The 15,540-nt window shown below is 41.5% G+C and overlaps 1 protein-coding gene across 2 annotated transcripts in view; it reads left to right on the forward strand.

The window, feature by feature from the left end:
• The first annotated feature begins 3,677 nt into the window (after positions 1–3,677).
• The window catches only part of notch2 (notch receptor 2), a 50,236-nt gene continuing 38,373 nt past the window's right edge, over positions 3,678–15,540 (forward strand). The window contains exon 1 of one of the 2 annotated variants that reach the window (XM_078259167.1): positions 3,678–4,244. In XM_078259167.1, the coding sequence (XP_078115293.1) occupies positions 4,172–4,244 (73 nt within the window). In that variant the 5' untranslated portion in view covers positions 3,678–4,171. The remainder of the gene's footprint in view (positions 4,245–15,540) is intronic. The other variant, XM_078259168.1, reaches the window with a different exon arrangement.

A 15,540-nucleotide genomic window follows, 5' to 3' on the forward strand; every position in this document is an offset into this window, starting at 1 on the left:
AACATCGGCTTAAACCTTACAACATGCGTACGTTACAGCCATAGACTGTATAAAAAGATTGCCGCACAGTGTTTCCATTTCAGCTCAATGTGAGAGTCTTTACTGAGTTTTGCTGTCATTTAGGGCCACACTGGTGTCCCTCATCTTCGTTAATCCATTCCACAGACAGTTCAGAAAGCTCTTGTAAAATATAAATAAAATAGTTTGCCGACAATGCCGAGTGCAGCCCGTCTAGCACAGAGAGCAGAGAGGGCGACTCGGCAGTTCGCTAACTTGTTGCTCTCTATACCAATATAAGCCGCTTTGTTTTAGGCTACAAAACGTGCATGCAGGCTGAAATTCAATCGTGCTGTTTTATCGGGATAAAACTATAAACAGAAGGAAACTCCGCTAGCTGCTAAGCTAATGTGCGGTGATGACGGTGACGAGCTCAGACCCGCTGTAGGCGTTGCGTGACCGCGGTATTGCGGTAATGCGGTAACCGTCCCAGCCCTAAATACATCCACAGATCTTTTAGTCTATTGCAGAAGGGGGCACATGTAACACAAATGTAAAGCTGTCTGTGGGATGGCAAAAAACAGGTCAGTGAAAAGAAAGAGGTGATAATCAACCCTAAATATATCCCCCTTAGCTTCCTGTCCCCCGGATCTGCTTACACAGTAAAGAAGACATTAGATAGACGATGCTTCCGTCTTGAGGAGGGCACGCGGGGGGGCTTCAAAACTTCACACCCAAAGCTCGAGGTTCATGAATGCTCATCTCAGCAAAGCCAGCACAACATGCCTGCTGGTCAACACTTGTGTTAACTAAACCTGATCTCGGTGGAGCAAACATAGCTGCTTTAAAGGTTAACAGTTTGAAAAATGCTATGGTGCAAAAAGCAGTGATTATAAGTATGAAGTGTCTCTGAAGCGCATAGAAGCATCCAGAACCAAGAACAAAGCCTGCCTCAGTTTATACGACTGTTTATGCTAGCAAATCAGTTGCCACAGCTGGGAAAAGTAAATCAGTCCCTGCCACTACTAATTATAGAAAGGCATCATATATACACTCCATCCTGACTCTCCTACCTGCCATCTTAGAACGTAAACGCCGGAGTGACTTCTTCTTGGATTACAGGCACTGATTTGGTTTCCCATGGCTATCACGTTGGGGGAAGATGGTGTGTTTATGGTTGAGGGGAGCACATAAGAACATGCACACACCCTCATACTTTCTAGTGTAATCAGTCATTACTATCTGCCCCTCTGAACACCATGTTCTGCAGTATAAATCTACCGGCTGACAGCTGGAGTCACCCTGACTGATGAGCTCCAAATCAGTGTGAAGAGCCCCAACGTTGATGAAAGCAGCTCTCTCAACAGCGTGGCAGAGGCTGATGGCTCCGATCCAGGCCAAGTTTTATTACTTCTCTCTGTGGTATACCTGAAATACAAAGAACTTATACGCATGCTGTGGATGCAAAATGTGCTGTATCAAAGCTAATGTTCTGATGACATTGATTTCCTTTGATCCCTGACAGTACTGTATTTACTGCTATGAAACTTTAATTTACACACTTTTTTTAATGTGGTTTGTAAATGTGTTTAGTACAAACAAAGCTGTAATTATGTAATCTACTTGTATTACCTGATAAACTCGAGGGGTTGTTGATGTATTTAATACAAAGGTGGCTCAAAGGGATTTAAAGCATCGTGAGACCGAGCTTCCCCAACACTTTGCTTATTTGTCCTTGTTTTGAAATTGTGTCAGACTTCTGTGGTAGAAGGCTTTCATCAGCGCAATAGCAAGGAGGAACTAATCAGCGTGTTCTGCTCACTAGGCAGATCCACACCCTTTCTCACCCCATCTTCCCCACCAAACTACAGAGGCGCACATCTGGAGTGACATCATTAGGAAAACAGTGCTGCAGACAAAAGTGATCCTCTGATGTGATTTATATCACGTTACTATTGGCTCACCGTGAAATGAGAGAATTATTGAAGTGTAGTAGAAGAATTCTGAATTTAAATTTACAACCTTACAATCTTGTGACAAAAGAAAAATGCAACTCAGAAAGCGCTGCATCTGTGGCAGTGGATTGATTGTTGAAAGATAAGAAGAATAAGCAAACACCAGTTGTGGATGATCAACAAAAACAGCATCTGACCAAATGCCTGAACAGTGTTTGTACTGGTGCCAGCACCTGACACCCAACCACGCATTGGAGAGCAAGAGCTTGACATTGGCCACAGCAACAAAGCGTTGTCAGTACGGACTCCCGAGGAGATCAATTTGCTCCCCCCAGTTCCAGGCCTTTCAGCAGGGTTGAATAGAGGACAGAGGGCCGGTCAGAGCAGCAGGAGGCTCGGCAATGTTTCTCTAACGGGGTGTAAAGACAAACAAATCACTGGGATGAGAAGTGGTCTTGTTATTGGGATGAACCAGTGACTTACACCTGGATCATTAAGGCCGATAAGAGATAATTAGTTTGGGATTACTGTGGTCACTAACAGTTTATAAAGCCAGTGTGTGTGAGTGTGTCTGTCTGTGCATGAGTGAGCGAGTTTGTGTTGGGGGTTCACTTGTGTTTCAGATGTTAGTACTAAAGTACGACCTTGTGCTTCAGAAAAATAAAACAATAATGTGATCTAAAAAAGGATGAACTATTGTAAAATACTTTGCTTCTGGTAAGCAATGAGGAACATGTTTCATTATGCAAGCTACTGACGACCTCCGCATTTAACCTTACCTCTATGCTAACTGGGGCTGCAGCTTTTTTTCTCTGTTAATCTAGAAAATATTCAAATTGTTGTGAAAAATGCCATCATTTCCCAGAGCGCAATATGACATCTTCAAATGTTTTTTGTTTTTTCTTGTTTTCTTTTTGTTTGTTTTGAGAATGATTGGCTTTTTTGCTTGAAAAATTATGAATCAAATCAAAATAGTTGCCCATTAATTTTCTGTTGATTAATTAATTGCCTAATAATTTCGCCTCTAGTGGTAACAAAATGATAAAAGAAAATACATTTAAAACTACGGTTATAGTAATGTCTTTCTTTTGAAAAAGAATGACATCACTATAATACGTTTTGGAAAACTCCATTCTTCCCTTATACATTATTATGTTGTTTTTATTTTTATTTGAATATGACTCTTAAAGATCTCCCCACCACAATAGTCCTATAACAACATTTAACTTGTGGACTCAAACTATTGCAGAACTTAATCTGCACCTGAGTAAGTGGTGACTAACCTGAAACCTGCAGGTAAACTGCATCAACACTGATTAAAAAGCTGGAGCAACGCAAACTTGATTTATCACATCTAGGCTATTATTCCTTCATTCACAGCACCAAAATCATATTGTATGGATCTTAAACCACAACAAACATGCAAAGTTAATTGGTTTTGGTGATCGCTGGAAGTCATTTTACCCCCCTTTTTGTCTGTCTTTACAGTCTTTCAAAGTCAAGCTTCTCATGCCCATAAATTACCTGAAAACGTCGTAGACCTGAACCCTGAGACGCAGCGTGGCATGAATAGTTGTAGCTATGAAAACAACTGCAAGTAAAGAGTGGGCGTTCAAAGACATATCGGGGAAAAAACGTGCAGTCCATGGGAGAAAAAAACATTGAACGGGTTAATTTTGAGTCATACCAGGCTCCGAGAAGTAGAAAAATGAGAACAAAAATTCCTCCGCCGCGACGACACATTGAAAGAAAACTTTAACTTCTACTGCGTTTTGACGTTGTGTCCACGGTAATATGAACGAATATATCGAGTAATACGAATTTTCTAAAGCGGTAACAGACACTCTAATTGAGGTATAAGCTTTTAACGCGTTTTTACCATCTTTTCACCCCGTCGATAGATCTCTGCTGACTTCAGCGGAAGGATATGGATTTTTGTTTCTTCACCCTCAGTGACTTTAGTGACTGGTGAGCGTAGAGGGGTGGAAGACTTTTTCGGTGGCGTGTCTGACTAATAGAAGTTAAATTGTGTATTTAATGTAACGGCTCGTAGAACACATGTAACAAATTACTGAAATGTTGTAATTTGGCGCTACAAGTAGTTTTTCCCCTCTTAATTGCGTGTGAGCCATTTCCAACAAGACTTTTTTTGAGAACTTACCGTCCTGGGAGACCGCTCAACTTTGGGCTGGCGACCTTATGTGGATTTTACAGAAAATATGGAGCAGATCCCCGGTTTCTTCTCGGGCAAATCACTAGTCTTTGTCTTCTGCTTCATTCACATCTCTTTGGGTAAGTTGTTAATTATGATAAAGCTCTATTGTTATTTTCTAATAATTCATAACTTGTCATGATCACGTTTTGTTACTTCTGTATCTGCGGGACAAGGGGCAGACATAGCTAGATAGCATCTCTACACACTGCTTGTACACTTGTCTGAATAAAGTTAGCTAGGTGAGTTTCTTTGAAAAGGTTGACGTAACTTTTGAAAAAAAGCAAAGCCTGTTCCTGAAAGTAACTATATGCTTGGCTGACTTATAGAAAGCATTTTGTGGTGATTGTGTCGTTCTTTCTGCATTTGAAGAGGAACTTATGTCTCAAAACATACGCTAGCCAACGTAACGTTACTTTGATAACACTTTATCCTCCTTTATAGGGGTTGAGTGTGTCACATACTCACCTTTTTGTTTCTGTGTTATCACTACTATTACATTATTAATACCTTTGCTGGACCATTTTCACATAGTTTAAAAGACTAGAAATTGATGGATCATCACTAAAAGTAAAGCTTACATCGCCCTGTGTCTAATTTAAAGGGTTAAGGTCTGGTTAATATGGATACTATGGCAGTCCTACTGCTATTGACTGTTATCAATCTGAGCCCAGTTGCACCGCTGGCCAGATGTTGAACAGCGAGAGCAAAAGAAAGAATTCAAAATGGACACTTAACCATGTTTAGGCTGCCCTGCTGAATTAAGAGAGCTGACAGTGATGAGTGAGAAGATACATGTAGATTTTAAGGCAATTATCCACCAATATCTTTATTGTTAAGTTTTTCCCTTTACAAGACCTTACCTATGTATAACATCAATAACACTGCTACTAGGGTTTGACCACCCTGCAGTTCAGAACTTTGGGTCAGTGGTCAAGTAAGTGCCCAGCACACTCTGTTAATTTGCTCTAAAATGTGGATTAATAAGAAAGGAATGTGTGTATAAATTGAGAAATATTTGTGATTTTCTTAGAGATGCCCTAGATCGATGTAATCAGGCACCTGCACTGTTCATTTGTCATCGTATTGCTAGCAGTGTCTATGTGTATAGCATATTTAGGGACAACTGGTTTACTTTCCAGTGCAGTCTTTAATTAAGCACTGACTAGTGTCCACTAATTGGAGTCCAATAGCAGGTCCTAAAACACACAGGTCTTGGGTCAGCTCACAGTGATTAGGAAGTACTCAGATGAATGAAAGGTTCTCTTGCATTGAAATTGCAAAATCCAAATGCTAAAACATAGAAAAGCACATGTTATAAACATTTGACTGACATTGTGCATGTTTGTTTCTCCATGATTTATAGTGATATATGCATTTTAGTCTGAGATCATGGCAAAGATGTTCTACAAATACAAAGTTGTATTCTGTTAGATTACTCTGATTAAGATAACACTTACATGTTTAATTTCCTGGGGATCCGACATTTATGAATGCAATGTTGAAAACTTCATTTGGAGTGTGCCTTGTTTGTATGACCTTTTTCACAAATTTCTTTCTCAGCAACTTAAAATTTGTTTCTTTTTACGTATGTGTTTGCTCTTAGAAATGTGCAACACGACACAGCCTGTAGCCTTTTAATGGTGCCAAGGCAGTGAAACTGATTTCATCTCACATGTTTTTCTTTTTTTGCCTTTTTAGGCAGGTTTGATACATGTAGTCTTGCTATTCTTTCTCGCGTTTTTTTCATGGACTATAGGTGACTTTTGAACAGAGAAGTTACACAAAAGAAGAAAAGACAATGTGAAAGTGCTGCAGGCAGTGCAAGGAGAGGCAGTGGAATGTTGTTGGTGTTTGACATTCCTCCCTCCCTTTCTGTTCAGGCACACACACACACACACACACACACACACACACACACACACACACACACACACTTTGTGCCCCATGATTTTCTTTTCCTTCCTCTCTCCATCGATCTATCCTTTTTCCTGCTGAACATCCAAATAGTTGGGACTCTGCCCCGTAAGGTTGTATGGAATAAGGTGTTGTTTACCTTACCCACTTCACAGTTTTTTTTCTTTTTTCTATTTCTTGTTTGCAATATTTGCAAATGATTTGCCAACAAAACCGTGTAACAATGTCTGTCTTGCTGTGTAGACTAATTTTGTATCAAATTGCTAAATATTTCTAACTGCTGTGACAAATACAGCCGCACCTCCTCTAGCTTCTTCCCAATAAAAGCCTGCCAGATGTTTGCGATTGAAAGCTTTAAATGTTAAGCAGCATGTTTGCATTATCTTAACCTGCCAATTAAAGCTCCAATTTTGCACATGAATCAGAAAAGAGCTGCAAACTGCTGAATATAGAAATTAAAAAAATATATGGTTTGTATATGTCCCCTCGCATGCCACATGTCAAACAAATCAATTTAGTGCATCACAGCTCAGTTTGGGAGGAACAGTTTAACCTTACTCCTAAGCAGGGCCACAACAATGATCCCCTGCTGTGAAGTGGTGCAGTGGAAATGCTTATTATAATCGCAACTTTGCACGCAACAGCAGCAAGCAGGGTTTTATACTTAACTTTTTGTCCACCAGCCAAATGGCTAGTGAATGTTCAAATGTTACCAGCCACTCAATATGTTACCATATATTTTGGCTGTTGAGTGCGGCAAATCTACCAGCCACTTGCATATTTTACCAGCATTTTGGTGGTAAATGGTGCTAATTTTGAACCCCTGCAGCAACTAAAGCATGTTATTCCTGAGACAGTGGAAACGGGGCATTTATTGTCTGAAGTAGATGATAGTGTCTGTATTTTCTCTTTGCTCAGTGTTATAAGCTCTGAGTGCAAAAATGGATATGTGACACATTCATCATTAAACTACCTGTAACAGCATACCAGAGGCTGCATTGGCATTTGTCAGTAAGTTCCAGTGGTTTGCTTTGCTAATTGAGCTGAAAACGTTGCTAAAGTCTAACCCTAAAGAAGAAATGCTTATTCCCTGTTCAATTATAATCTGAAGGCCTGCAAAGGACAATGAAGCCCCTCTGTGGTGATGCAGAAACATGGCTAATAATACTGTGCTACATAGTGTTGTAGCTGATTGTTAAACTGATTCTAGAGGAAGCTTAGGTGCCATCTTTGTGGCACACGACATAGTGTGTTACCCCTATGGTGTGGGTATGTGGATGGTTGCATATATTTGCCCAGTGCAAACAGCAGACAGCTGACATGCTTGTGCATATCTATTTGCGTGTGTGTATGTACTGCATTGTGGATACAAACTGACACAGGCTGGCAATTGTGCCGCCCATGGTTTACTTGCATCTGACCCAAGCTGGAGCCTGGTGTGAAATGTGATTTATCTGCGCCATGCTTCGCCCTGTGCTCTGAAGACAAAGATTTTATTATATGAGATTTATTGAGCTGCCCACAACACTGCATTATTTACTGACCACCAACTCTACCCACTGCTTTGTGGCTGTAATATTAATGTGGCTCAAGACACCTTCTCTGTGACACTCTCAAAGCTTTCCCTTTGGTTTCTTTCGTATCTCTTCTCATCTCAGATACATTTGCCATTGCTTCTGTTTCAGGTTATATTCAGTTCAGCCTTCGCCACCCTTTTGATTAGTAGTGTAGTGGAAAAAACCAGGCCTCCACATGTGTTTAGGTCCCATACTTGTTGGTTGTAGTGGGAGAGAGTAGTAAATAATATGTCGACCTGTATGATTCAGTGGGTGAAAGTCTGTGGTACTTGCTCCAGATGCACGTGTGTCTGTATTTCCATGCACACATTCATGCATACGTGTGTGTGGCTTAAAATAGACGTAAACCTATAGACCTACTGTGATTAAGGTTTTGAAGATGAAATGCATAGCAGGCAAGGTGGAAGTCACAGTCATGGGCCTGTTACCATTTTGCTTCACAGTGCTAATACAGCGCCAATGCCTGCTTTACCAGTTTGCTCTTACTGACTTTGATCCTGACGCATTTAAAAAATACCAGTCAAAATGGGAATGAAGCTAGGTGCATGCCCTGCATGAACCACATGCACTGTTACTATAGTCTTTGTGGCTGTGAAGGTCAAGGGGATTACAGAGCGTTGTGTCTGCACTGTTGAACAGGTTAGCAAATTAACAGGGAATTACTGCGGACTGCATTCCTTGGCCAACACTGCCCCGTAATCCTGGAGACAGGCAGGCAGGTCGCATGGAGTAATGAACCAAGTTGGCCCCATCAGGTAGGAGAAGGAGCAAAACTACTTTGTAATAGGTCGCAGCATTAGTTTATTCATAGGCAGTGGTGGGGAGTAAAGCTTGATTTATTCTTCTGCGTAAAATCTACGCCGTGGCTTCGTACATAGGTACAGTAAGTGGAGACAACCTACGTCGGACCCTATGCCGTAGCCTGAAGGGCACATCTCAAAAAATGTAAACGTCGCTCGGCCGTGGATTGTTAGCGCTGCATCTCACCCAACTCATTTCCTGGTTCTCCTTCTCCATAAACAACATGAAATCAAGGAGAGGGTTAACATTTCCTGCTACAGATTTCCCACCGTGGTCAGAAAGCACAGGGGCGACACGTTTTCTCTCACTATGACTCTAGAATCAGTACTCGCTCCGAAGCTAATCCCCGTCACTCTCTCATTCTCTCTACCAGACACACACGCACACGCGCGCGCGCTGGCCCTGCTGAGATCTACGCACACACCAACGCACAAGTATAAACTTCAGGCCACTTACATAGGCTACGGCGAAAGCTCTGCGTGGAGCCTCCGCAGGACCACAAATCAGGCTTTACTAGTTACATTAACAGTGTTATGTAATTAAATTAAAAAATAAATGCAATTGTAATCCGTTACTGAGAATTTTTTATTAAATAAGGCTACAGGTTCTAATCAAAATGTTTGTGATTACAAAGGGCTTACATCTGAATATATTCTTTTTGGTAAAAGCTTATTTTACAGGTTTTTACAGCTAAGGCGCCGAGCCGCTGTATCAACATAAAAACAACGTGGGAGCATCTGTCCGAGTCGACGCATGATGGGACGGGACTGGATGCTGCAATGTATCGATAAAATGTTCCCGTCCCGCCAAAGCAGTAGGCTACATAATATTGCAGATGAGAGCGAATCATAAAACTAACAGTCGGGTCGGAACTGGTTGTTTACTAATGTGGGATGATGAGCACTGTTGAAACGATGATCCTCACACTAATTGAGTGCCAAATAGCTCGGCAGTTAGTGAATAAGTACAAGAAGACTGCCGCTTATTTTTGCCTGTGTTAAAAATGTTAATTTTCCACAAAATGCGAGCGTTTTTCGACCGTACACACAGTCCTTACTGTGGCTGAGCATTTCAGCAGTTCAGGTGTGCCTGAGCAGAGGAACTGGAAAATGGGCAGGTAGGGGGTCTGGAGGTGGCAAACCAGGGTCTAGGCTGTAGGCAATTATTATTAATATCATTTAGCCTGACAAGCCAGACCCACATCAAGATGTTGGGTCTGGGAACTCACCATTTACAGGGCTCAATCCGAGGGGCGGGATAAACTGTTGTCTTTCAAATTCCCTCTGCACGCAATAGGATAGCGCTACAACCAACCAGAGCAACGAAGAAGGTAGCGGAGCTGGTTGATAGATTCAACTTTTGCCGTATCCGGTCGACAAAACTCCGAACACATCTTCCTTTTTTAAGACTGACTTCAGTGCCGTTCTTTTCTCAAAGAAAAGCTTAACTCCAAGTCTTCCAGAGTCGCGGCCAAAGCCGATTCAAAAGGCCACTGTTCGCCAGCAGCAGCAGCCATCTTCTTTGTTTTCAAGTAGCAGGGAATTCACGCGGAACCTTCGCAACTCTGCCGTCGTTATGTTAAGCCCGCCCACCGACTCTGTACACGATGTGATTGGCCTGACTAAGCCAACGGAGAGTTGCTAGACTGACCCTGGCTGCAAATTACATTTGCTGCCGCTAGGGTGCGTCTAGATTTCTAGGCTAAATATCGTTAGCAAGCTCTGAGGAACTGTTCCTTATTACTTTTTTTGTGAATAAATACAGTTATGAAACCACAGCCAGTAATAAACCAAACCCTTTAAATCTCTACTCTGATTAGTCTAACTAGGAAAAGTTTAGATATTTTGCCCGAGAGTCTGAAGAAAGAAATACTAGGAGAGAGGGGAGAGAGAGAAGTCTTTGTTTGGCCAAACCAGGCCAGTGGAAATGTTTTGTAATGGTTAACCAACCATGTACGTTTGTATCTTGATATGAGAAAATATATTGACATATGGATTATCGTCATTATACTATCTTAGAGACTGGTGGTTCAGTTCTGATAACTATATGAATGCTGACAAACTTTAGCGGAATCTGTCACAGCATAAGATCTGAAATACACTCTGAAGGAAAAACAAACAAACATTTCACACAATAGGATGAAAGGGAGTTTGTCTTTTGTACCGTGTGCTTCTGAATTCATAATACCACAACATATTAAATAAATATTAGATAAATGCTGTGATAATTTCAAATGTTGTCCCTGGTCACACCTCTTATATGTAAAGTTAGAACATCCAGCGCTGTCAGCTTGTGTCTCAGGAGCCATTGTGTTGAGCCGTTTCTGCAGACATGGTATTATCACCGGATATGTGTGTTATTTACATGTTTTATATGAATATACATTTATGGACACAGTCACACAGTCTGTCACAGGTTCCAATAATTGTTGTTGCGCTAAAAATACGCCATCTCTTCAGTTTAAACAATGTAAAAACCCAATATGATGTTACTGAACATGTCTGAACAATAGTCCTGATTTTTTTAGTTTTGACGCTGGAAAAAAAAGTTAGGATGTGAAAGAGCAAGGGAAAGTCCCTACATTGCCTTGTCTGGTCTGCCTTCCCTGTTTCTGTCTGTCTGTTTCTCTCTTTCTCCCTCCAACACACACACACACACACACACACACACACACACACACACACACACACACACACACACACACACACACACAGCAGGCCAGTACTTTTAGATGAGACTCTCCCAACTTTTCCCAGTGATTACAACAGCAAGGCGATGTCTCCATTGAGAGGGTAATTACTGTGGCTGTCCCAGTCAAGATTTTTTGTCCTCCATCTTAATGTCATTTTCATTGACAGAAACTACTGGCATCTATTTGATCTTTTATGCTATTCAGTGGTTTACTTTAATTTTAATTTATTTTGAATAGGTTCAAGAATAGGTTTCAGTGTTTACCGTCAGGTGGTTTTGACAGCTGGTGTACCCAGAGTGCAATGGGTTACATAAAACAAAGTAACGGATATGGATCAGGTTTAACACTGATTTTAAAAAAAATGTGTTTATCTGCCCTGATAAAGATCTAGGAGATGGATTCGAGACATCCCTGGTAATCACACACTTTTGCTGTTTGGGTTGGCACTGATCTGTTTCTTACAGTATGTCACCACCCTCTAAACTAAAGCTGAACTTGGAGACTAAAGCCTTAAAGTCCCTGCTCTGTTGGTCTGCTGTTTGTGTGGTGCCTGTAAAGCTTCCCTCAGGGTTATAGTGTTTAGTTTGAGCCTCATCTCCCTCCTTCCATGCTGAGCTAAGGGTATTTTATTGCAAGTTACCATGACGACTGTTTGGCCTGCTGGATATAGAGGCTTGTACAGCAATTCCAGGAAATAGGGTTACTTCCTCACTCAGCGCGAACAACTTCCTGCCCTCTGCTGTATGGATGTGTGCCAGGGCTCAGGGACACCCGTTCGTGTGTAGTCTTTGTCTGTAGGTCCGTAATTACTTCCCCCATCTCAATCCTCAGCTCCAAAGCCCATCTATCTCTCTCCGTCCCTCGCCCCTCCTTGTTCTACCTCTTTGACAGTCTGTTTTTCTTCTCATGACATGGCTGGATCCCTCCAGGGACCCGCTGTGGTGTCTGTGACAAAGCAGTGGCGAGTGCTGAGGGAAGAACCAGCGTAACGCCAGCTGAGCACAACAACCCTTTTTCTTTTCCCGGTCTAGACCATTAAAGGCTGTGATTTCTGCCTTCTCTTTAGTTAAACTTTATTCACACTAAAGGCTCGGCTTTTTTTTTTTGTTTTTACACATTTTCACAGACAAATATCCAGTTTTAAAAAGAGGAGAATGGTTTAAACCTATTTTTACTTGGAATTTCTGTCACCATATATCCAAAAGTAGTTTCGGTTGCCGTTCACTGCAGTTTACTCTTGCGACGGGGACAGCTCAGTAAATGCTTCTAGTAATAGAAAGTGTATAGCAGTTAAATGAAGAGAAAAACAAAAGAGCTGCTGATAGAGAGTTGCTTTAAATAATAATAAAACAAGCAGCCATACCAGCAGCTCTGTGAGGCTGTACTTAGAAACAGCGGTGCTTTGAGTTAGATGCTAACTTCAGCATGCTAACATGGTCAGACACCAATAATAATGCTAGCACATTGATGTTTAGCAGGTATCATTTTTACCGTCTTAGTTGAGTGGGTTAGAATGCTAACATTAGCATTACATTAAAGTACGGTTGAGGCTGATTGGGAATGTCTGACCTGATGATGGCGCTTCTGGAAAGGTCATGGGATCAAAGTTTCCTCATCGGACCACAAATGTCTGTACCAAATTATACAACATCCAACAGTTGGCAAGATATTTAAATAAAAACCAGAAATGTCAACCTGCTAGTGGCGTTAGAGAAAGAGTCAGGCTAACAATGAATGAGGTGATTTGTCTGAACTGTCTCAGTGCATTAAGATGAGGCAATCCGCTTTAAAACTTCCATCCTCAGATACATGATGATGATGATGATGCAGCAAGCCAGCTGTGACACCAGCAATGATGGGCTTGCCTTTTCTCCATATTCTAAATACTCTGGAAGGTTATGTCAGGTGAACGTTAGCTGATTGATAGTTATATATTTCAATACCTGTGCCAACTTCTGTGACTCAACCTTTTTGATCTAGAGTGAAAAACAAGCCACTGACGTTTTTCTTTTAAACATTTTCAAGAGTTACAGGGCTTATCATGGCATTTCTTTTCTGCTTCCCACCTAAAGACGCTGACACACCAACCCGATTATCGGCCGTCGGACAGTCTGGCGAGGTCGGTGACTCAAGTCTGTTTGGTGTGTTCCGTGCCGTTGTCAGTCTGAGGAGCCGTCGGCTTTTAATTTGGGCCGATTTGACTTGTTGAATCGGCCAGTGGGAAGTCGGACTCAATGACCAATCTGATTGGTGGAGTGCTAGCCCTTGACTAGCGAATCAGCGCACTTATGTTAAAACACTTACCGGAAATGATGAGCGCGACGAATGCCTCAAAATCTTTGTTGATAAAAAAAAACAGACATATTCAGCAACTGTATGGCCTATTTGTCGTTTAAAATGTTTTCAGAAACACATTTTGGTGAACTATTTTCGTAAAATACGAGATCGTATTCCGAAACGAGCCGCCATTATGTTCGGTTTTGAAATTCAGGAGAAGCCAGACCCACGTGACCACGTTCGTCATTTCCTATTTTCATTTATTGGGTGACAATAGAGATTAGTGCCACCTGCTGTTATGGAGACGTATTACGTTACGCGCAGAACGTACGCTCAAGTTGGTGTTGCTTCGGTGTGTTCCGAGACACTTTTTTGACCAACTCGGGGAGACGGGAGCCGAATGATCAGTCCGACTGCCTTTTCTACCGACAGTTTGCTGTCGGGTTCGTGTGTCAGAGCCTTAAGCAGGCATCTCTTATTTTTGAATTAAGAAGTCTCCCCCGATCCTTACAACAAGGGCCCCCACCTGGAATCAAACTGGGGACTTTATGGTTACGTACCCCTTTTGCAGTTTTTTACCCTTATTTTAGGGCTTTCTGCTTTTTTTCAGCTTTTAAAAAAAAATTTACATAAAAACAGGTAGATGGAAACATACCTATCACTACAGCTTGGATGACCTCTCTTATTTTCCACCCAGCCCAACAGTGAATAGTTTTCCTTTCCCACATCTACAAACTGAAACTCACAGCAGATCAGAAGGTTCTCCTTCTTTTTGTTAACATTTTAGTATTCATTGTATACATTTTCATATATCTTTTGTTCTTTCTCTCTCAGAAGCACTTTGTAGCTATGTTTGAGAAGTGCTATACAAATAAAGTTACTTGTATTATCATGTTGAGGTCATTGAGGAAAGGGTTAGGGTTGCCTAAAACACTTTGATATCTACAGTATGTATATAGACCCTCTACTTTCAAACTGTGCAAAATGGCTTCTTTACAGATACATATTTCATCAGCAGGGATCACACACAGCCATTCTCCCAGTCGCGCCAGACTGCAGACATTGTAAATCTCCTGCTTTTTTTCTCCACTTAAACTTCCCTTCCCCTCATCACCTTTACACACACACATCAAACACGCACAAAGCTGGAAGATGTGGTGGTAGTGAGTGAGAAAAGGAATGTGGACTATTTTTTTTAATCAGGAATAGTCCACATAATAGTAGTCATTCAGTCAGGTAACCGTGTGTTTTTTCTCAGCTCTCACACCATCTGCTTGTAGTTTTACTGTTGACTTTGTCGATTGGGGCTTATCAAGGCTCTCATTCCTGGGAAATGTTCCTGTCCATGGTTCATCGATAGTGAAGTGTGAGAACAGCCAGGTAGGGAGGATACAATGCTGGTGATATGTATCTGAATCACAACACAGGCCAGTCATTTGAATGTGTGTGAACTTCTTGTTTGTTTTACTTTAGAGAGACGGATTGCTGAAATCTTTTCAAAATTTTCGGGGAATGTACATTGTGTGTATGTGTGTGTGTGTGTGTTTAAAATGACGTAATAGCAGGCAGGCTGTCCCAAATCTGGTAAGATCATTGTGTCTGGCATGACGACAGCGAGCATGGGAAACTCGTCAAACCAGGCGGGGAATGAGAGTAGCCTTTTCCGGTCCGTGCTGTCTTGCTTCCATTCCTTCACTCCCTGCAATGGTCTTCTCAGCCCTTCCTCTCTCCCCCCCCCCAACATTACTCTTTTCTCGTGCTGATTTTGCAATTGTCTGCTCGCTTCTAGAGGACTGGTATCTCGTCATGCCCTATGGTCTGATTTACTGTACTGTAATCACATTTTATGTCCTTTTTATTATTTATTCAAAAGCAGATTAAACAATACATTTAGATTTAAACATGATAAAAACCAAAAGTGAAAGTTCCATGTGTGGATTTTCTGCTGTCTGCATTTGTTACATGTGCATGATTTTCGTGTGTTGACTCGTAGAAAGCGTGCATACCGTATGTCTGCTCAGTACAGAAATAGTCCCAAAATAGCACAGTATTTTTCTGCGTACTGCAGCAGTAGCCTGATATCAACTCATACTTTATTACAGTGGGTGTCTG

The sequence above is a fragment of the Sander vitreus genome, chromosome 9 (genome assembly GCF_031162955.1).
Source record: "Sander vitreus isolate 19-12246 chromosome 9, sanVit1, whole genome shotgun sequence".
NCBI lineage: Eukaryota > Metazoa > Chordata > Actinopteri > Perciformes > Percidae > Sander > Sander vitreus.